Below are 23,744 nucleotides of genomic sequence, written 5' to 3' on the forward strand. Positions count from 1 at the left end.
GTTTCAGCCCCGTGCTTCTTGTCTTGCATTATTAACTTGACATAGATCTGTGTCCTCTCACTTTGCATTGTGCTCACTGCACACATCACTAGTTACTAGTTGTAAAGGAGAAAGGTCCTGGTGACTTTTAATCATGATCATACAACAGATGTCATTTCTTATAAGGTGACACCCCTAAGTGTGCAATTGTTTATCCTGTTGTGTCTTGTCCCCATACGAGACAGACACTGTTATGCTGCAGTATGTACTCAGGGTCACACCTACAGTTCTGTCTAACCCAATCAGCTAATTAAGCTGGGTACACACTTGAAAGATATATCTGCAGATTGACTGATCTGCAGCTATATCTGCTGATGTTGGTGGTTCATACACACTGAACAACCATCACTGCCATCTGGCCGGGTATCCCTCTGGCTGGGGGTCACATCGCCTCGGCAGCAAGTGTACGAGCGGTCGTCTGACCTCCCGTACACACAGCACGATGTGCAGCTATATCTGCCATCGGATCTGCTGCACAGACAACGCGATATGTCTGAACAACGTCGTTCAGACATTTCGTCTGTACACAGTGGCAGACGGACACATGATATATTGGCTGTTCAATTGAACTGCAGATATGTTGACCAGTGTGTACCCAGCATAACTCAGGCAGCAGTTCTGTTTATCTGCAGTAAGATAACTAATCCAGTAGGAGCTTTGGTAAGCAAAGGGGACATTTCTGTCATATTTCATACATCAGTTTCTATGAGTTTTGTTTGTGTCAGGCTTTACAGTTTGTTTTTTAAACTCTATATTTGTAAAAGGAAACGGAAGACATCAGCAGTGAGTAGGCTTGCCATATCATCCCTTTCATTCGGGACACACACGAATTACACTGGCTCTGTGGCTGGCTGACTTCAAGTTTCCATTTCACCTGGTTTTAATCAGCCACAAAACCTGTGTAATTCACGTGTCCTGAATGAAAGGGGGATCCTATGGCAAGCCTAGCCATAAGTAATACCAAACATACAAGTAATAACGTTTCTACAGTTTTAAATTCATTCACTTAATTCCTGGTCTTCTTTGCAGCTACTTTGAGGCCATGTTCCGTTCATTCATGCCAGAGGATGGACAAGTGAACATCTCTATAGGTGAGATGGTGCCAAGCAAACAGGCCTTCGAGTCGCTGCTGCGATACATCTACTATGGAGAGGTCAATATGCCCCCAGAAGACTCGCTGTATCCTTTTAATGCCAGTAACGGCCCTCCGTAATAAAAGCCATTTCGCCAATTGTCTGAACAGCTCTATTCTAAAGTTGTAGTCCAATAAAATTGTCTGCATTTTACTGGCCTTTAAAATGTTTGTTCACAATTTTGATTAGATGGAAGAATACGTACATAACGTATTGGAGTGTAACCCTTTGACCCTGAAAGTATACTGTATGGCCACTTAAAATGAATTGCCTGAGGAATGTCTGGGACTAGTCCTTATTTTATGATGTGATTATTTGGGGATTTAAATGTCCAGTTCTTATCCCTAACATCCTTTATCACAAGTGATAAATCCCTCCACACAGGTTTCTAGAATCTATCCCGCAGAAAAGGAATGTGCCCTGCTCTACTTTTCCCATATTGTACATGGTACCAGCTGCGTGGCAGTATCAATGCCATATACAGCATGTGTACTAAACAGATACACATTGCTGTCAGCGCTATTACCACCACTGCAGATCTGTGTGTATCAAGCAAATACAAGCATGGGGATTTTCTTCATGTCTTTCAGAGCTTCTAACCATCATTTCATAGACTCTTCTAGACAACTGACCGAAGCCGATTGGCTGCTTTGGGCAACTTCTCCAAGGCTGGATATATCTCCCCCTTTGTCTTTCTATCACACTTTATATTCGTCACGTTACCATCACATTCCCACTAACAGCCATCTGACCATCTCTCTTCTAGCATCTAAACTAGAATAGGAGAAAATAAATATCCTTTGAACCTATTATCAGTTGTCACTTGTTTAAGCTTTAGACGAGTACTTATTGTGCTTAACGTAGTAAACTGAAATGTAGTATTTCCTACTACTGACCGGTATACACACGATAAAGTATGTGCAGACCTCCGTAATCCCCCAGCAAGAGAATTACAGAGATGGACAAATCGCAGATCATAGGAAGTCTGTCATATATTCCTTAATGTGAATCCTAGTTACTTGTTCTCTGCCCCCTATTATTATGGATTCTTCAGCAACAGACTGCAGGCCTATTGCCGACAGAACCTGGAGATGAATGTGACTGTTGAGAATGTGCTTCAGGTAATGATGAGGGACTTATAAAAGCTGTGATCTTACAAGTATCTGATATGTATATAAGTGTTAGTGATCAGAGAAGGAGTTGCTACTGGCAGACATGTCACTGAACATCTTATCTTTAGAACAAAAATAGTAAATGAAAGTTTACATGTTCATTTAAAATCAATGTATCTAAGTGTTCCCGGTCTGTATTCCACTGTAGTTACAGCCAGGATTATAGGGTAGAGCTTTGTAACTGCAGAATATATTACAGTGCTGCGAGATCAGCATCATAAAGTGGTCAATCTCTTGTATAGCTTATTATCAAATGTTATCCAGGAAAAGATGCTGTTGCTTGATGGATACATACAAACCATATTTTATTCCAATAGTATTGCATATTTTATTATTAAAATGTTCAAAAGCATAAGAAGGATAATATGCTGAAGAGATGTGCAACTGTAGCTGAGGTTTATATATGGTGGAGCAGGTTCCGGTATCTTAGGGCAGACTCTGAATGGGGTTATGTATGGTGGTATAGCAGACTCTGGATGGAGTTCTATATTGTCGAGCTGACTCGGATTGGGGTTGTGTGGTAGAACAGGCTCTGTATGGGGTTGTGTGTGGTAGAGCAGACTTTGGATGGGGTTATATATGGTTGAGCTGACTCTGATTGGGTTGTGTTTGGTAGAGCAGGCGGTGGATGGGGGTTATGTGTGGTAGAGCAGGCCGTGGATGGGGATGTGTGGTTGAGCAGGCTAGGGTTGTGTACGGGGAGGGGAAACTTGGGCTCTGGCTGTGTGCGGCGGTGGGGTCAGGCTCTGGCTGGGGTTGTGTACAGCAGGCAGGTGTAGATTGTGTGGTCGCTGATTCTAGTTAATAAAACTGAAGTAAATATGTAGTTTCTATGTGACTCCTCTTTTACTTACACGTTCATATTTTAAATGCTTTTTAATATCCTTTTTTCGTCTTAGATCTTAGAAGCAGCGGATAAGACACAGGCTCTTGATATGAAGAAGCATTGCCTTCACATCATAGTCCATCAGTTCACCAAGGTTGGTGGCATCTTTTCTGGGGCTCTGGGAACATGTTGTCCTCTCCTCTGTCGTGTTGGAGCTGTCGTTTCTACTGACTTCTGAAATGACACTGGGTTCTGTGTATTAGCTGTCATGTGTGTGTGCATACAACATGTTCATTAGCACCTTGCTTGGAAAGCGAACATGGTCTTCCATCTGAAGTCATCATCTTTAATTAAAAGAATGCAAGTAATGAAATGGAGCACAGGGATTTTTTTCATATTCAGGTTAATGTAGACAAGAAGAGAAAGGAAGTCAGTGTGATTTTACAGCTACACAACATGTCATGTATCAGGAAATCATCACTTTTCTGCTCCGTTTTCTTCTCTTGCAAAAGTTCAGTGATTTATGCTGTACAGTTGGCTAAGGCTACTTATTACAGGATATATACACATGGCCCATCTCTGCGGTACAGTAACAAGTGCTCAGATTGGTTCATCATGCCATCCATGTCATAGTAATATCTCTGACTGATCAGCAGTATTTCTGAACTCTACATGTCATTGTCTGTCTGTCTGTCGTGGATTTCAATGCACTTACCACTTTAAACCATGTGGACCAATAAAACTATTTGTCTGTCTGTCTATCCCGTTTCTGTGCATGACTACTACACTTATTTGACCATAACTTTCTGATAAAGACAGACCTACATTTTTCTTATAACCCCTTCCTTTCATACTAGGTCACTCTCCTTACATCCTTACAGGTTAGTGGCCAAACCCATGTAATAAAAAAACTCCCGCTTGTATATTTATATACGTCTGCACTGAGGAAACACATTGGGAAAGGGTAACTTTAGAGCGGTGTACTCCGGAGGACTGATCATACATGGGCCAAGCAACTCTGGGCCTGATTCAGCATGGATCTCTATTCTGCTTGTACGCATGCAACTGCGTTGCTAATATCAGCGGTGCTATGTAAATGTTTGCATTGTGATCACAGCCTGACATAAGGACGCCCACTTCCCCTTACATCCGTATACTAGGGCAACATAGCGAAACAATCAATAACATTGAGTAACATCGGACCCATACGCACAATTAATGCAGGTCAGACCTCACTCAGAATTGCTTACTTCTGCACATGCTATGAGTCCTCAGGCAGCATCTGGTATTGCAGTGGCTGATTTTATGCATGCCCATGCAACGGCGTTGATACGCACTGGCACGCCTGCGTTTGCCCAACCCCCATCCCCCGTTATCATCCACAAGCGGCACTTCCAATCAATCACTCTGCCATGGGTGTGCATATCCTCTGCTATCGCTGTTCTGATCGCAGTGGCTAGTTCGCGCACTGTGATGCATACACAGAACGCATCAATCGACCGATGGCATGAGTATAAGCAACTGCGATCCTTGCTGAATCAGGCCCTCTATCGCATCCCGTTTTGAAAATGCATGGCTGAACATAATTGGTCTTGTGTCCTGTTACAGCGGGTTGGGTATGATATGTCAACAAAAATATCAACGTTCATCATGTTGACATGTGAATGGTGACATGGTCATTATGTCGACATTCATCATGACAGTGAAGAAATTTCGACATATCATCCCTGGTGGCTCCAGCGGTGTCTTCCGTGTCCCGTTGGCTCCAGCGGAGTCTTCCGGGTCAGACCTCCAATCCTCCGACGTTTAGGTATTTCTTCCCTAACCCTACCTCTCCCTCTAGTGCCTGACCCTAACCATCCCGCAGCCTAACCGAAATCTCCCGGCCTAAGTCTAACCACCTGCCCGCGGCCTAAGCCTAATGTTAACATTCTGACATTGTTAAAATGTTGAAATGCGACGTGTCGACAGTATCAGAATTTCAACAGGTGAAAAGTCAACAATGTCGACATTGTAGCGTCAACATTATGAATGCCGACATCCCATTAGAGCGCTCAGCAAATGATTGTACACAGAGATGTGAGTTGCGTGTAAAGGCTTGCCAAAAAATGATCTAATGTCTAATTATCCCTGGCTATTGCATGCTGTTTTTTTGGACCATAAAAATTATGTGGCATCCATGTGCTAGTACAGGAAAGAAGCTCCTAACTAAGAGCTTACAATCTAAATTTACAGTCAGGTGCATAAATATTGGGACATTGACAGAATTTTCATATTTCTACTTTAGGGTCCATAGGGTATCCACAGTGTACCTTGGGGTATAGGCGATGCGGCAGCAGCATCGGGCACCACAGAGTTAAAACTTTAGCCTCCCAGGATGCACTGGGGTCCCTCCTCTATACCCCGCCCCCCAGCCAATGCCATCAGTTTTTTCGGTGCCCAGCCAGGAGTCGGAGCACATGTAGCAGAGTGGGGCTGTTACAGCCCCTGAAGACTTCCAAAAGCAGCTATGGCTGCACATCTAGAGCTGTTGTACAGCATGGACAGTCTGTACAGACGTCCATGCTGTCGCTCCTTCACCCCGCCGGTACCAGAACGCTGGTACCGATCGGGGATGCTGGTGGGGGTCTGTGGTCACGGCTAGCGGTGACCCCGGACTGTGGCCGGATCTAAGGGGGCCAGGTAAGCGGCGGGTCCCGCGGAGGGTACCCCCCGGAAGACACAGTCCTCAGTCCCCAGGCAGGGGGCTCCCTGGGGACTGGCTTGCGAGTGGAGCCAGGTATTAACCTGCACTTCCACAAGGCCCAGGGACAGCGGGCCGCGACTGAGCGGAAACCGTCCGGCGTCCCTGGGGTTAAATGCATGCCAGGGAAGTGCGCCTTCCCTGTTTACAGCCGGTGCCTCTCCACAGCGGTCTGGCGGGCTGTGTTCAGCGTTCCTCCCCCAGTGCCCGCCTCCTCTCTGCTCCTCGGCGGCCATTTTATGAATAATGTGCAAGCGCTGCTGGACGCTGATGCTGGTGGCTGTGTGGTCCGGGTCCCCCTGCATACCTCTCCTTCAAGCAACGTTAAGGTCAGTGTATGCTGCGCTGTTTCCTACCAGGCTCTGTGTCTGTGTAGTTGATTTCAGCGCTGGTAGTGCAGGAAGTTATTTCTGCATTGTATGTGACTTAATGCTAGCGCTGTCTGTCTGTACTTTCACTTCTGACTGTCAGCCATATTTTCTATCCCTGTTTTTCCTCTGCTAAAGCCCTTCCGGTGCGGTGCTGCAGGGTCGTCATTGCCTCACTATAAAAGTATTTATATGTGAGGAAGGTCACATACACTCCGTTACACTCATCATGTCTGAGAGTGAACGTGATTTTCCCCTACTGCTAAAGGGTACCACTTGTAATGTACTAATAGCGGAGGGTAATGTAACACTGGGAGTTTATGCAGGGCGTGTTTTCTAATATCACGCCCAGTTACTGTGTCTGCTTCTGTACAGGAACACCCTGGCCTTGTTGGGCTTGGGTCGGCTGGCCACACCCCCTGCGTTGCCCCATAGGGGTTATCACGGCAGTCGGTTGGGTCCTCACCAATATAGGGGTTCCCCAGGAAGCTGAGTGGTCCCCAGTGTCTCCTGCTCTCGCCCACCTGGGTCTCGCATGAGCCTGCGTGTGTGGGTTCACGGCCAATTCGGTACAGCACCTATCGGTCGTGTTACAGGCGGAGTCATCTTTGCAGTCTGCTAAGCGGTCTGTAGTGTCTCAGAATGTTCTGCATGATGATGCTGTCATAACATTTGATGACGGTGAAATTTTTTGACATTTCAGACCAGAAATCTAAGTCAAAAACATATATACCAAGCCTTATATGGGCAGTCCGTGTGGTCTTGGTTATTGAAGATGGCGACCCCCCCTGGCCAAAACTAAAACCCCTTGGCGATTAATTACTTTTCCCAAGTGGGAGACTCCTCCGCAGGTGGACTCTCATGTCACACGCCTAGTGTGGAGTACTACGTTACCAGGCCCTCCATGCCTCCTTCAAGCTTGCCACGGATCATTAGGTTGAAATATGCCTAACATCCAGTTATTCCCTTGCTGGAGGGGGCGTCCAGACCGGCTATGGCTGTGTGCTAGGTGACCACAGCCATGGAGCGCTGGGCTGATATTTTGTAATTGTCTCTGGACTCTGACTCGTCGCCTGAACTGGCGAAGTTGGTAGGCAATCCCAGAGACTCAGCCACGTATATTAATGAGGCAGCCGTTTCCAGAATCTCCTCGCCATCCGTGGCAGTTCGCCGCACCCTAGGGTTGCGCTCTTGGAAAGCGGATGCAGATTCCGAAGAGGATTTGGAATGCTTGCCTTTTAATGCACAGGTCCTTTTTGGCTCTGATTTGGACAACATTGTGGCGACTCTGGCAGCAGCTAAGTCTGCGTGTCTGCCATCGGCTCCGATCCCATCAGGGTCTGGTGCTTCGTCCTTTCGGGCCTCTGGGGCCCAGGGTAAGTCCAAAGTGCAGACAAGCAGGCTTAGAGCACAAGACGTCCTACTCCCAGGTCGGACGATAAGCCTTCAGCCTAAGGCCTCCCCTTGGGGGACTCCAAAGTGGGAGGCTGGCTTCTTCAGTTCGCCCGGTGCTGGTATCTGACTACCGTGGACACTTGGGTCAGAGAAGTGGTCTCTCTGGGGTACGCCCTCTCGTTTCAGCGAAGGCCTCCCAGATGGTTTTTCACTGCAGGTCTTCCATCCGTCAAGGCCATGGAACTCCAGAAAAGCTGCACTCTATGCTATATTGGCAATGGGACCTAGGGATTTCATGGTGTCTCTGGACAATTATGAAGCCTACCTTCATATACCTATTATCTTGGCGCAACAGCAATTCCTTAGGTTTGGGATGCTAAGCCGCCTTTGCCCTTTACTCTGGCCACTGCGCCTCGAGTATTTACCAAACTCATGGCGGTTATGGCAGCCCACCTTCAAATGCAGGGGGTCCGCCTGTTGTCCTATCTGGACTACCTCCTGTTGTTAGCAGGGTCTCCTGAAATTCTTCAGAGCCATCTGCACCTAGCAATGTCTGTGCTGCACAATTATGGCTAGCTGATAAACTGAGAGAAGTCCTTCCTGGGTCCCTCACTGAGGATGCTCCATTTCGGAGTCCTGTTAGTCTCAACACCAGGGGATCTTTGTGACAAAGGACAATATCTCTGCATTACAGAAGTTGTCTTCACAGCCGACAAGTGTCTGTGCACTCAGCAATGCGGTTACTGGGCTCCATGGTGTCGATGTTCGACATGGTGGAATATGCCCACTTCCACTCCAGACCTCTACAGCAGCTAATCCTCAACAGATAGAATGGGTTGCCCAATCGGTTAAAAACACAGACAATTGTGCTTTCCCCAGAGGTCTGTCTGTCTCTAGCCTGGTGGCTACTAACCGCTCACCAAAACAGGGTGCCCCCCTTGTCAGTTGCGGACTGGGTCCTTCTAATGACGGGCACCAGTCTCCAGGGCTGGGAAGCAGTGACGGGTCCACACTTCGTTCAGGGACGGTGGACGCCAACAGAATCTGCATTTCCAATAAATCTCTTGGAACTTCGGCCAGTATTCAAAATTCTCCAGCAGGTAACGCATGTCCTCCACGGATGGTCCGTGCAGGTACAGTCAGACATCGCCATCACTTTGGCTTACATAGACCGCCCAAGTGGAAACCGAAGTTGGGCAGTTCTGACAGAAGTGTCCCGCATTCTAGCTTGGGCAGAGGCCAACCTCCCTGCCATAATTCGGCAATGTTCATGCCAGGAGGCCTCAACTGGGATGCAGACTTTCTCGACCGTCAAGACGTGCATCCAGGGGAATGATCTCTTCACCAGGAAGTATTTTACCAACTGGTGAACAAATGGGGCTTTTTCAGAAATAGAACTCATGTCCTCCCGACACAACAACAAACTGTCTGTGTACGGTTCAATCACAAAAGACTGAGGGGCTCTTCGGGTGGACGCTCTGTTGGTCAGGTGGACCTTCAGGTTTGCGTATCTGTTACCTCCGTTTTTTCCCTTCTTCCTCGAATGATTAGCAAATTCAAGCAAGAACGCGACACGCTTCTGCTCATAGCTCCAGCGTGGGCCAGGTGGCACTGGTTCTCAGATCTTCGGGGTCTCTCAGTCGACACCCCGATATTGTGGCCTTTGCATCCGGACCTGTTGTCTCAGGGTCCTTTCCAGCACCCGGACCTCGGTCGTCTGGCTTTGACCACATGGCTGTTAAGTCAGCCCTCTTAAGGTCCAGAGGTTTTTCCAGCTCTGTTAACACCATGCTCATAGCTCGGAAACCTTCTTCTGCAGGGATTTACCACCGGGTGAGGCATACTTTCTTTGAATGGTGTAGTCCTAGAGGTTCTGATCCTCAGGTCCATCAGGATTTTGGCTTTCCTACAAACGGGCTTAGATCACGGTCTTCGCCTTGCTTCACTGAAGGTGCAACTTTCTGCCATGTCAGTCTAGTTTTCAGCGTAGGATTGCTACACTTCCTAATGTCCACACCTTTATGCAAGGTGTACTTCGTATTCAGCCTTCCTTCGTCCCGACAGTGGCTCCTTGGGATTTGGCCGTGGTCCTGAGGGCTCTCCAAGGACCGCCATTGAAAACCTCTGGGCTCAGTGGCTTTCGAATGGCTTACAGCTAAGACTGTGTGTTTCTTCTGTCCATTATTTCGGCCAGAAGGGTGTCAGATTTGGGGGTTCTCTCAAGTCCTCCCTTTCTGATTTTTTTATTTTTTCATACAGACAGGGCAGGGCCTTGCACTCGCCCTGGTTTTCCCCCTAAGTTGGTATTTAGTTTCCACATTTAATGTGGAAATCCTAGTACCGGCCTTTAATTCCCCAGTCCTCTCTGCTGGTGAGGCCTCTTGGGATGTGGTACGTGCTCTAAGGATTTATGTTGATCGTACCAGTTCCTTTAGGAAATCGGACTCCCTTTTTGTCCTCAGCTGTTCAGCTTTGCAAGGCAGCCATGTGGTCTTCTGTCCATACCTTAGTCAGGTACTATGCATTTCATGCCTTCGCCTCTCAGGATGCTTCCTTCGGGCGGCAGATTCTCCTTCCAGCCCAGGAGCGTCCCCTCCCTTAAAAGGATACTGCTTTGGGACATCCCCAAGGTATCCTGTGGATACCCTATGGACCCTAAAGTAGAAAATAAGAGCTATTGTAAGAACTTACCCTTGTTATCTCTATTTTTACGAAGTCCATAGGGTTCCACAGGACTCCCGCCCTGTCGCACCTGTACTGCAGATGGGCTTTAATCTGGTCACCGGTTTTTCAGTCTCCTACTAGTGAGAATGTGTTTCTTCTGTGTTCCAGACTTTCTTCTCTCTCTCTTTGTTCTCCTCCTCCGGCCTATGGCTTGTTACAAAACTGATGGCCTTGGCTGGGGGGCGGGGTCTAGAGGAGGGTCCCCAGTGCATCCTGGGAGGCTAAAGTTTTAACTCTGTGGTGCCCGATGCTGCTGCCGCATCGCCTATACCCCAAGGTATCCTGTGGAACCCTATGGACTTCGTAGAAATAGAGATAACAAGGGTAAGTTCTTACCATATCTCTTATTTTTGGCCTCTATTCACCACCACAATGGCTTTGAAATGAAACAAACAAGCTGTGCTTTAACTGCAGACTTTCAGATTTAATTTGAGGGTAATTACATCCAAATCAGGTGAACGGTGTAGGAATTACAACGGTTTCTATATGTGCCTCCCACTTTTTAAGGGGCCAAAAGTAATGGGACGAACTAAACAATCCTAAATCTAACTTTCACTTTTTAATACTTTGTTGTAAATGCTTTGTAGGCAATTACAGCCTGAAGTCTGGAACGCATAGACATCACCAGACGCTGAGTTTCATCCCTGGTGATGCTCTGCCAGGCCTCTACTGCAAATGTCTTCAGTTCCTGCTTGTTCTTGGGGGCATTTTCCCTTCAGTTTTGTCTTCATCAAGTGAAATGCATGCTCAATCGGATTCAGGTCAGGGGATTGACTTGGCCATTGCATAACATTCCACTTTTTAGCCTTAAAAAACTCTTTGGTTGCTTTTGCAGTATGCTTCGGGTCATTGTCCATCTGCACTGTGAAGCGCCGTCCAATGAGTTCTGAAGCGTTTGACTGAATATGAGCATATAATATTGCCCGAAACACTTCAGAATTAATTCTGCTGCTATTGTCAGCAGTCACATCATCAATAAATACAAGGGTACCAGTTCCATTGGCAGCCATACATGCGCACGCCATGACACTACCACCACCATGCTTCACTGATGAGGTGGTATGTTTTGGATCATGAGCAGTTCCTTTCCTTCTCCATACTCTTCTCTTCCCATCACTCTGGTACAAGTTGATCTTTGTCTCATCTGTCAATAGGATGTTGTTCCAAAACTGTAATGGCTTTTTTAGATGTTGTTTGGCAAACTCTAATCTGGTCTTCCTGTTTTTGTGGCTCACCAATGGTTTACATCTTGTGGTGAACCCTCTATATTCACTCTTGTGAAGTCTTCTCTTGATTGTTGACTTTGACACACATACACCTACCTCCTGGAGAGTGTTCTTGATTTGGCCAACTGTTGTGAAGGGGTTTTTCTTCACCAGGGAAATAATTCTTTTGTCATCCACACAGTTGTTTTCCGTGGTCTTCTGGGTCTTTTGTTGTTGCTGAGCTCTCCGGTGCGTTCTTTCTTTTTAAGAATGTTCCAAACAGTTGATTTGGCCACACCTAATGTTTTTGCTATCTCTCTGATGGGTTTGTTTTGATATTTAAGCCTAAAGATGGCTTGCTTCACTGATAGTGACAGCTCTTTGGATCTCATATTGAGAGTTGACAGCAACTGATTCCAAATGCAAATGTCACACCTAGAATCAACTGCAGACCTTTTACCTGCTTAATTGATAATTAAATAACGAGGGAATAGCCCACACCTGTCCATGAAATAGCTTTTGAGTTGATAGTCCCATTACTGTTGGTCCCTTAAAAAGTGGGAGGCACATATAGAAACCGTTGTAATTCCTACACCGTTCACCTGATGTGGATGTAATTACTCTCAAATGAAATCTGAAAGTCTGCAGTTAAAGCACATCTTGTTTGTTTAATTTCAAAGCCATTGTGGTGGTGAATAGAGGCCAAAATATGAAAATTCTGTCAATGTCCCAATATTTATGCACCTGACTGTATAATGGATGACATGCTGTTTACACTTTTGTTCCCCACACACAACTTTTATTTCAAAATACAATGCTCATACATACTTGGAGTATATAAACATGCATCCTCATCTTACAGTTACAAAACTAATGTCCTTTAAATTGTACCATTATTTTTTAAACAATCATAGCTTATAAAAACCTCCTATTCCAATCTTTAAGACTATAAACAAGAGCTGCAGGTTGTTTTTGGGAGTATTCGAATCATAAACTGTCATTGAACCATTCAGTAGGGTAGAGGCGTGGAATCAGTATGTAGTACCGCCTAACCCTCCCGGGGGGGGTACCTAACACTCAGTCCCCACGGGAGCCCTAAAACCTAACCCCCACCCCCTCCCGCAGCTGTCCACGTCAGGCTTACCTTCGTTCGGTATGCCGGGCGTCAGGCTCCCGGCGTAGGTCTAGCCGCCTGTCATTAGTACCTTGCCGGGATTAGACAGTCGGGAAGCTGGCGGTCGGCATTTCGACCGTCTGCTTCCTGACTGCATCCCAGAGGCGTAACTAGCAAGGACTGTGACCTATAACAAATTGTTACACAACTAAACTATCGGAGATGCACTGATTTGTGTCAATAAATGCTGCAGGTCCATTTATAGTTTACAGGAGACAAATCGGCAAATAGTGTTGTGTGTGTTATAAATAACTAGCCTATTTTCACATCTTAAAGTAGCAATAATAAAAAGTGCAGCCCCATAATGCCTCAGACTCTGGCTGGTCCCAACAATCCATCATTTCACATAATGTGGTACTCGCTACCCAGCCTCTGCAGTGCAGAATCTGTTTCCAATTTGATATGGTCCTGTTAAGCTGGGTATACACTAGGCCGATGAGTTTGATATTTGGCCAATCTATCTAATGATTGGTATGTGTATACGCATTTGCCAATCGTTCTGGCGATGTGTGTGCGCAGTTAGTGCTGACGTCATAACTGGGCGGCCATTTAAATTTGCCCACTCAGTTGAGCTATCACTCACCTCCGGGTCCCTGCAAAGTGTACGGGAGATCAGCAGGTCGCCTGTACACACCAGTAGATGAAACTATATATCTGCAAGATATCTTTCATCTGCTGTGCTGTACACACCAGCAGATGTGATATAGCTATCATTGTGTACCCTACTTTAGTGTACCTGGCAGATTATCTCACACATAAGCAGATCTCCATCTTCTACCAGCCACATGTATGCACATGCCCAACAAAACGATCTGATGGTTTTCTTTGCATTATTGTCAGGGACATGTTGGAACCCCATGTTCTTTGTGTGTACCCAACATAAGGAATGAAAGTGATGCAGCCAGTTGTTTTCCAAGTGGAAGATGGCACATTACTCCTCATCATGTCTCCTCCTTTCCTTCCTTATTTGAAGGTCGCCAAGTTACCGAACCTGCGATTACTGAGCCAACCTCTACTAATCAACATTATCGAGTCTCTGGCCAGCCATATCTCGGACAAGCAGTGCGCAGAGCTGGGCTCAGATATATGAGCGGCAGAAGGCTTTCTAGGATGTAGGCATGGAGAGTCTGAACGTCCCCAGGAAAATGTTGAAGCATTCCTTACCGCTGACAATGTCTATCCTTCAGTGTCTGTGACGATTCTTCAGGACAGATGGGACCATTAAGTTTTATCTACTGACGCAAGAGCAACTGATGTGAGATGATTAAACAAACAGCAGTCAATGTTATGTTAATAGTGAAAACATTTACCTTCTACATTATAGCAGTAACCGGTTATATAACACAGTGTAGCTGAAAGGCTGCAGTACCCCTGCATTATAGGGTATAGATGTATGTGCCTGAAGTTCTGTTGCTTTTCAGTGGTCTAATTTTTCATAGTGTTGCAAAATGCAAAGTACCTTTATTTTATTTGTATAGATGATTGTGTTATCCTATAACACACAATCATGTAAATTCCACTTTCATGGAGATTTTTTATTTTTTTTTCAAAGGCTTAAATGCGCAACAACACCCTAAAGCGGGCCCCATACATGGCAATGTGCAAACGATCAGCCGATGTGTACGATTTCCCTTGAAACTCTCCCCGGCAGCTCTGCACACGATCTGCACACAATTTGGTGTCCAATCTTCATACGATCTCTCCTGCAGTCAGACTGTCACAGTGCATCGCCTCCTAGATTGTCAGATCTGCCCTACAGCACGGCAGATCTGACTATGCGATGTGCGACCAGCGGGGACGCGCATTGTGATCGTGAGTGGGGACTCACGACTTACTCAGGATTTGGCCATATTTTACACGATCTGTCGTTCCAATGTGTCGGACTCGGCCAGATCGGGTAAAATATGGCTGCGTGTGTGGCCAGCGTTGGGCTCTGTTCTGCAGGTGCAGTCATCTAGCCTGACCTGCAATCTTCTGAGAATCATCTCTCCAACTTTATTATGCAATTTGCACAACTGCATTCAAGCCCGATGGCTTAGAGGTCCAGGTTTGTAATACTTCAATGGGGACCATAGGACTTGCTATAGCCAAGCCCTTGAAGGTAGCAGGAGCTGCAGGACTCTCAACTACAGTGTATAGAACAGGCAGTGTAGGGGCTATATTTGAAAAATAAAACCTTGGGCATAGTGCACGACAGTGGACTTCTACTGTGATTTGAAGGGGTTACTTTATCAATCAGCAATTTTGCCTCAAGACTAATATTACCTTAGACAAAATAATTATTATTGGCTCTTTTAATCTTGTGGCAAAGCTGTTTGATAAATTCTAAGGGGGCAGAATCCAATTAGCTGCGGGGTTTACCCAATGGCTAATTATACGTGCCGCATGGGAAACTGCTATTCAATTAAATGGTATTTTACTTGTGCTGTAAGCCAGGGGTCAGTTCCACGAAAAGTGTGGAAGTGATGGGTTTCCCCACACATTAACCCCTTCCTGTGGGTGCCTTTCTCGCTGACTTTTCTTTGCAGCTCCTGAAGCTGTGAGGAACAGTGTACCTCAGTGGTTTAAAGCGTGGGGTAATTGGATTCCCCCCTATATCTTAAAAACAGAAAAACATCAAGCTGACACCATATTGTTACAGGATACATCTCTGTATTTAAAAGAATAAAGCTACATTACTTGCAGTGGAAGCAGTAGGATCCGATGTCCCATCTTTTTCATAGATGATGATGATGGGGCGGCTTTCTAATTATAGCCAGATAAACTCAAAAAAACAAATTGTGAAACTGTCTGAGATCCAATTATTGCCTCATTGCCGGCTTCTTTTCTGTTTTGGTAATAATTCCAGTGGACCAGTTTTATCTTTTTCTATACCAATATAAATGTTTAAATATCTATATTTCTAGTGATGAATACACAAGCTGTGGAGATCTCGACTTTTGTTTTCTGCACATTTTTTTTTTTTCTTTTGCAAAACCAAATAGTTTATGGATTTAAATATAGACTGAGAATCTGGCCTCCATAATTTCCAAACCCCTTCTAGAATAAAATATAATACAAATACGCTGCACTGCAAGTTACCCTATTGATGGTGCATATTGGATGCTGAGTCTCCTGTGTTCTGCATTTGTCCCAGGTACAGGATACAGGAAAAGATTGTGGTTTAGATAAAGCAACAAGACAATGTTTGGAAATGCAAATCTTACAATTACTCTATGCTGCTTGTGTACCAAAGATAATATTATACAGAATACCTGTGTATAGCCAGTTTTCAATTTTGCACTTGTATAGAAAATATATACAGCCCCATGGCTTTCTAGTAACTTACATTATGGTGGTGAATATGTCAGAGTCCGCAATACACCTGAATGATCCACCTACAGCAGTACAGTGGATCATTCAGGTGTGTTGCGGACTCTGACTCAGTGACTGATTTGGCAATCTATTTTTTGGTGCCTTGGCAATCCATTATAATGGGTGTAATATATCAAGGGGAGGAATGGGGTTTTTCTCTTTCACAGATAATTGTTAATGTAATGATTTAAACTTCTGCATTGTAATTGTTTTTCTAAAGGGGGGTATCCACTAGACGATAAAGTTGAACGATTGAACGATAATGATAAAATCGTTCGATAATCGTTCAAACATCGTTTGAACATCGTTTGCAAATCGTGCAGTAATTGTTTCTAACGATGTACGATGCGCGCTCCCGCTGGTCGTTTGATCGTCTCCTCCATCGACTGAACATGCAGGTCAATTTCACTTGATTGCTTACAAATCGTTTACACATCGTTTACACATCGTTCATGCTGAACGATCAAACGATGAATCACTGTCTGCCCACTATAGCTGAAAGCTCTCAATCACAGATTAAAACAACATAGTTTATTGTTAGATCTTTTGCAAATCCTTTGCAAATCTTTTGCAAATCCTTTGCAAATCTTTTGCAAATCCTTTGCAAATTGTTCAGAGTGGAAGATCATATTTCAAGGGAAACTTCAAGGGAAAATCGTTAAGAGGTTGGACAGGGATAAAATCGTCTAGTGGATGCCCCCCATTATAACTCCCGTGGTCAAAAACCCCACAGCATATTGCATTACAGTAACTGGCCTACCGCCAACACAATATGGAAATGATAAATACTTTACTTGTGAATCTGGGTAAGACTGCCTTATGTGCCTGCAACAGAGTGATGGTGTGGTGGACCTTTCCTTTAGAGAACATATCCCATTTGTGTCTTAATGGGCTAGTGTACCATGTAATGGAAGTAATGGAAGAACACAGCAAAAACCGCATGAAGATACAGGGGCCATATGTAAGAACATGGCTGCCGTCTGCATTATACTTGCTCCCAGGCATGTTTCATGTATGCTGATATGTGAGTGGTTACATTACCAGACAGCAGTCTAGGAGCAAGGTCTGTACAGACTGTGGTACAGTGTGACTCGCACACGTTCGTACATTCTGCATTGTGTTGTGTCTGTTTTTTGGCAAGAGCCTATTAAAAAGGAACAAGGAATGTGGTCTCTTTAATTAGAGGCATTAGTATACATATGACTAAATGCCATATTCTCAGTAAATAACTCCATGTTTATATTCTGTACACGCATTAATCTCTTACTCTCCCACTTCCTACTATGAACTTTTGAAGTTTGTGGACTTCTGTATTTAAATGTATATAATACTGTATATGCATAATGTGCCCAAGTACGATACATTGTTTATATGCCTGTAATGCGGGTACTAATCTTATAGTCATTTACAAATAAAATACCTGATATTTATTGAAAACAGACTTGCTGATTCTTGTTGTTGCTGTCCCATCTTCAGCCACAGAGTAAAGGTCCTGCGGCACCAAAGCTGATATCAAACAATGAATCTGATTTTATAGTGTGTGTGGACTGAATGCGACCATGATACCCGATAACAATCTTATTGGTGAGAGGATTATAATTTGCAATGGTGGAAAATAGACAACCATATTTGATTCTGACAATTGGCCCATAGACGAAACAGTCCAAAATTGAAAGATAACCATCGGGTCAGGTTTCCAGATCAGCCCATTCCACCACTGCGCTAATGCGGGGCTGGACAACATATAAGGCAGGGGCATCATGGTCCGTCAAAGGAGCTGCACATTACAATGGGAAATAGTTGAATTGCAAAAGCTACAATATAATTCCAATTCCGAGGACTACATCATTGCAAGACACTTTGTAATCATCAAGTTTAATACATGATTTGGTGTCTTTTCATAGAATCAATCACAGACTGATTTCAAAACACTGTTAATGTCATTTATTAACATATATATATATATATATATATATATATATATATGTATATATATGTGTGTGTGTGTGTGTGTATATATATATATGTTTTGTGAGGTCATATCTCTTTTATTCTACATCTAATTTGGCTTACTACAGATTTCCTCTAATTTCTTGGATTACAATGAGGACAAGGTCACCGCAGGTGGAATGAGTTCTTGCCTTCCTCAGTACATACCCAAACTAGCCCATCATCAAAGTGTACGACTCCTATGCTATCGTCTCACTGGAAGCCCATCTCAATAAAAAGGGACCCTCTAAGATAGTACATTTTTGGAGAATAAAGCTTGTGACAGTGGATAGTCCTCCTGACTACTGGCTTAGGATACAGGGGTCTATTTACTAAGCAGTGTTAAGAGGAGTGAAAAGTGATAAGGTGTCAGCCAATCAGCTCCCAACTGTCATTTTTCAAACACAGCCTGTCAGATGGCAGTTGGGAGCTGATTGGCTGGCACCTTATCACTTTTCACGCTGTCTCCTAATGGGGGGTATCTACTTAGCGATTTAGCCAAGCGATTGCACAATAACGACATCGTTATCATGCAAACGCTTGCAAATCGCGCATGCATCGGGCATATTTTGGCTAGAAGCGACCAGCGATGCGCGTGCCCGCTAGTCGCTTCTGACATCCGACATCGCCCGTACATGCAGGTCAACCTGACGATCTTGTAAGGTTCAGCATGTACGGGGGATGAGGGATGTGCCGGGACTGAACGAATGAATGTTCAGTCTAGGCACATCACTAGGTATACAAACGACAGCACGATTGCAATGTCGTAATCGTGCTGTCGTTTGTATATCTACAAGTGGACACCCCCATAACACTGCTTAGTAAATAGACCCCCTAGTTACACTCAGTCAGATCACTGGGTAATCTGTATTATCAGCCCGGGTATTTTTTTATTTTCGGATTTCCCCCTGAATGTTTCTTCATATCTTAGGTTCCAAGAGACCCAGAGTATAGAAATGTTCCCCATTAGAACATTTAAGGTTTATGTATGCATCTGCTCTTCCCTGGATCTTCATCCTGGGGCACTTACAGGCCCATGGCCCTGAGGAAAGTGAAAGTGCCTCTCTGGTTACTTATGCTATGGTGTCTAGCATGGATACTATAATTGGATTTGTAAATCCCACTTGGCCTGGAGCATGAATGGAGTTTTCTATTCAAGATATTTTGTCTGTCTCTGGAAAATTCCTGTCTGAATTCTCAGACTAGACATTTCTGACCTTTGATTTCTCAGCGCTAGCTGTGCTAACATGTCCCCTCTGGGCTAATAACACACTTCTGGGGGTATTGTGCTACATCACACAGCAATGGGGTATACCAGGGTTACAGGGCAGCCACCTGCTTGTCGCCAGAATACTTTTTCCACATTTGAAAAACAATAGTCATAATGCAGAAGTTTCCTCTTCTGCGTTCTGACTATTCTTCAGGTTCATTGTTAGTCACTTCTTCCCTCCCATTGAAGGTGGCTTTGGTACATCCTCCCACTCTCTTATTATTTATTTATATGGCGCCACAAGTGTGCCACAGCGCCTTACAAAGTACGTAAACAAGTAACCAGCGACTTACAATACAATTCACGGACAAGGATAATGAAAATTGCTTTATTAGCGACATTTATATCCACATAAGCAGCCAAGTGTTAGGTGCCCTAGTGGGGAGTAAGAGATAAATTAAAATACAGTAGGGAGAAGCACAAGAGGGTAGAGGGCCCTGCTCAAAATAGCTTACATTCTATGTCCCTTTACTGTGGATAGAGAAAAGGGACTTGGTATAAAAGCATGTCTCTAGTGTTCTGCATAAGCCTTTTATTTTCTCATTGCTGGGCTAATGGTGAGTTGAGTCTGGAGTATGAGAACAGGGAGTTATAGGGTCGTCAAGTTATGAGGTACAAAATTAAACAAAGGGGCCATTCCGTGTCAAATCAACACACTTTGTTAAAATGTTACCTCACCAGCTCAGATTTTGTTCAAATTTGGTATATGGAGAGAGTATATATGGAGTCTAAGAAAAATACAAAATTTTATTTAAGTATCTCATACCGTTCCAAAATATGTAAAGTTTTCAAAAATCGGTCAAAAATGCACAACTAACATATTTTCAAATCACCATAGCAGCTCTCCTAATTACGCTAGAGAGGTGGGAGTGGTGTCATTTCACTGTGTGTTTTATGCCCTTTCATATGATATACAACACATTCTATGATCATGATTATCTCAAAGTGCGTTGACAAAAAATTTCTGAAAATAGTCTATACTAATGTTAAATGTATTATAGGTGGTAATAGATTTTATGGCTTCATTAGTTTAATTATATAAATCAAGTTGAATAAAAATACTTGACATGAGCCCACTTCCTTGTCAGAGAAGTAACCCCACACATGATTTGTCTCAGGATGCTTCACTGTTGGCATGACACAGGACTGATGGTAGCGCTCACCTTTCCTTCTCCGGACAAGCGTTTTTCCAGATGCCCAAAACAATCTGAAAGGGGATTCATCAGAGAAAATAACTTTGCCCCAGTCCTCAGCAGTCCAATCCCTGTACCTTTTGCAGAATATCAGTCTGTCCCTGATGTTTTTCCTGGAGAGAAGTGGCTTCTTTGCTGCCCTACTTGACACCAGCCCATCCTCCAAAAGTCTTCGTCCTGTGTCATGCCAAAAGTAAAGCATCCTGAGACCATTCATGTGTGGGGTTGCTTCTCAGCCAAGGGAGTGGGATCACTTACAATTTTGCCTAAGAACACATACCTCCAAGAGCAAATGTTCTCCCAACCATCCAAGAACAGTTTGGTGATGAACAATGCCTTTTCCAGCATGATGGAGCAACTTGCCATAACGAAGTGGCTCCGGGAACAAAACATCGAAATTTTTAGTCCATGGCCAGGAAACTCCCCAGACCTTAATCCCATTGAGAACTTGCGGTCAATCCTAAAGAGGCGGGTGGACAAACAAAAACCCACAAACTCTGACAAACTCTAAGCATTGATTAGGCAAGAATGGGCGGCCATCAGTCAGTATGTGGCCCCGAAGTTGATTGACAATATGCCAGGACGAATTGCAGAGGTCTTGAAAAAGAAGGGTCAACACTGCAAATATTGACTCTTTGCATAAACTTAATGTAATTGTCAATAAAAGCCTTTGACACTTATGGAATGCTTGTAATTTTACTTCAGTATACCATAGTAACATCTGACAAAATGGTCTAAAAACACTGAAGTAGCAAACTTTTTGAAAACCAATACTTGTCAGTCTCAAAACTTATGGCCATGGCTGTACATTTTCACCAATGGGTGGTACATAGGGACCCTCACAAATTTTTGCTATGGGGGCTTCAAATACCTAGTTACACCCTATGTCAACGTAAAGCCCCTTATAAGGAGATGATATGCTAAGTACACAAAGCCTTTATAGTATTGTGGGGTAAAATGAAAGGGTGAAGAAAGGTGCATTTAGGGGGCATTATAGTTTTGCCTGGGCTGCACAACATTTTCCTGCCTGCAGAGACACTTTTCCTCAGGCTGACCCAGTAATCTGGAATCATCCTTCACTTCAGTTAAACATGGTTTTGCATTTTGAGGTGCATTTACATGGAAAAGTGTATTTTTACCAAAGTGTAAAAGAAAAACATTCAACTATCTAAAGCTGACATGTATGCAGACCACTGTGATTTGTGTACGACTGAGTCTGAATCTGCGTAAACAAAGGCTCTGATGTGAGTAGCCATTGTCTGCGACTTTGCAGGTGTGTAAAACCAATTCATGTGCGGGTAAAGTCGCAGCCCAACGTCTCTAGTACACTACAAGCGGCTTTTTGCTGATTCTCTGATGCAAAATTGAAAGACGTGGTGCGCTACACCTCTTGGAGCGTCTCCATTGCACAGGGTGTCTTGCACCATATGGTGTATAGATGCAAGTATATGAGGACACATCTGTAAATTACCTTTTCGGTATTATTAGTAATTATACTGTGGTTTTGCTTCACTATTTCCACAGAAGCTATTCCTGGTACCTGTATGGTATTAGCCCTTCATCTATCCACCAGGTTTCTCAGCCAATGCATTTACATCTCTTCCAGTGATATCAGTGGTTGTGGTTTTATTACTTTTGTGTGTATGTATGTGTATATATAATTTTTTTTTTGTAATGCCAAACAAGGCTGGCTATGTGAAAACTGCACGACTCCTACATGCAGAGGCCTGTATAGTCAGTTTACTTCTTTATTTAGTGTATGTGTATATATATATATATATATACACACACACACACACAATACTGTGCACAATTTGTAGGCAGGTGTAGAAAATGTAAGTTCTTTCAAAAATAGAAATGTTAATAGTTTATTTTTAGCATTTAACAAAATGCAAAGTGAATGAACATTAGAGAGATCTAAATCAAATCAATATTTGGTGTAACCATCCTTTGCCTTCAAAACAGCATCAGTTCTTCTAGGTACACTTGCACAAAGTCAGGGTTTTTGTATGATTATAGTCAGGTGTATAATTAACAAATCATACCAAACAGGTGAGCCTTATTTTCATATGTATGTTGAAACAATCATTAACTGGAACAGAAACTGCTGTGTAGGAGGCTTAAAACTGGGTGAAAAACAGCCAAACTCTGCTACAAAGGTGAGGTTGTGGAAGACTGTTTCGTGTCACAGGTCATACACCATGGCAAGACAGCATAGCAACAAGCCACAATGTAGTTATACTGCGTCAGTAAGGTCTCTCCCACGCAAAGATTTCAAAGCAGACTGGGGTTTCAAAATGTGCTGTTTAATCTCTTTTGAAGAAGCACAAAGCAACGGGCAACGTTGAGGACCATAGACGCAGTGGTTGGCCAAGGAAACTTATGGTGCATACATACTAGATGATATGCTCCCTGAGCGATATCGTCTAGTGTGTCCCCGGCAGGGTGTGCGCAATGTCGTTCATGACATTGAGCACACCCGCTGAATGATATCATTAACGATATCGTTCAGTGCCGGGCTCTCTTCCCCCATTCCCGAACATGCAGCAACCTGACAACATCGTCAGATTGTGCTGCATGTTCAGGCGATGGACAATGTCGGACAATGTGCAAGATTACTGAGCGATTGCACGATTACGATGTCGTAATCGTGCAGTCGCTCAGTAATATCGCCCAGTGTGTACCCACCATTAGTGCATCAGATGAATGACACATCATGCTTACTTTACTTTGAAATCGGAAGATGTCCAGCAGTGCCATCAGCTTAGAACTGTCAAAAACCAGTGGGACCCAGTTACACCCATCTTCTGAGAAGTCTGGTCAGAAGTGGTCTTCATGGAAGAATTGCGGCCAAAAAGACACCTTCTATATGGAAACAAGGCCAAGTGATTCAACTATGTACGAAAACATAGGAACGGGTGCAGAAAATGGCAGCAGGTGCTCTGGACTGATGAGTCAAAATGTGAAATATTTGGCTGTAACAGAAGGCAGATTGTTTGCCGAAGGGCTGGAGAGTGGTACAATAATGAGTGTCTGCAGGTAACAGTGAAGCATGGTGGTGGTTACTTGCAAGTTTGGGGCTGCAGTTCAGCAAATGGAGTTGGGGATTTGATCAGGATTAATGGTGTCCTCAATGTTGAGAAACACAGGCAGGTACTT

At 44.1% G+C, this 23,744-nt stretch overlaps 1 protein-coding gene across 2 annotated transcripts in view; it reads left to right on the top strand.

Annotated features, from left to right (window-relative positions):
• Positions 1-17,574, top strand: part of LZTR1 (leucine zipper like post translational regulator 1) — a 62,949-nt gene extending 45,375 nt beyond the window's left edge. For both annotated transcript variants that reach the window (XM_088475120.1, XM_088475121.1), the window contains 4 exons: positions 1,069-1,218; positions 2,188-2,293; positions 3,244-3,324; positions 13,753-17,574. In XM_088475120.1, coding sequence (XP_088331246.1) covers positions 1,069-1,218; positions 2,188-2,293; positions 3,244-3,324; positions 13,753-13,869 — 454 coding nt within the window. In that variant the 3' untranslated portion in view covers positions 13,870-17,574. The remainder of the gene's footprint in view (positions 1-1,068; positions 1,219-2,187; positions 2,294-3,243; positions 3,325-13,752) is intronic.
• The last annotated feature ends 6,170 nt before the right edge of the window (positions 17,575-23,744 follow it).

The sequence above is a fragment of the Taudactylus pleione genome, unplaced genomic scaffold, assembly GCF_031769625.1.
Source record: "Taudactylus pleione unplaced genomic scaffold, aTauple2 ptg000162l, whole genome shotgun sequence".
Classification (NCBI taxonomy): domain Eukaryota; kingdom Metazoa; phylum Chordata; class Amphibia; order Anura; family Myobatrachidae; genus Taudactylus; species Taudactylus pleione.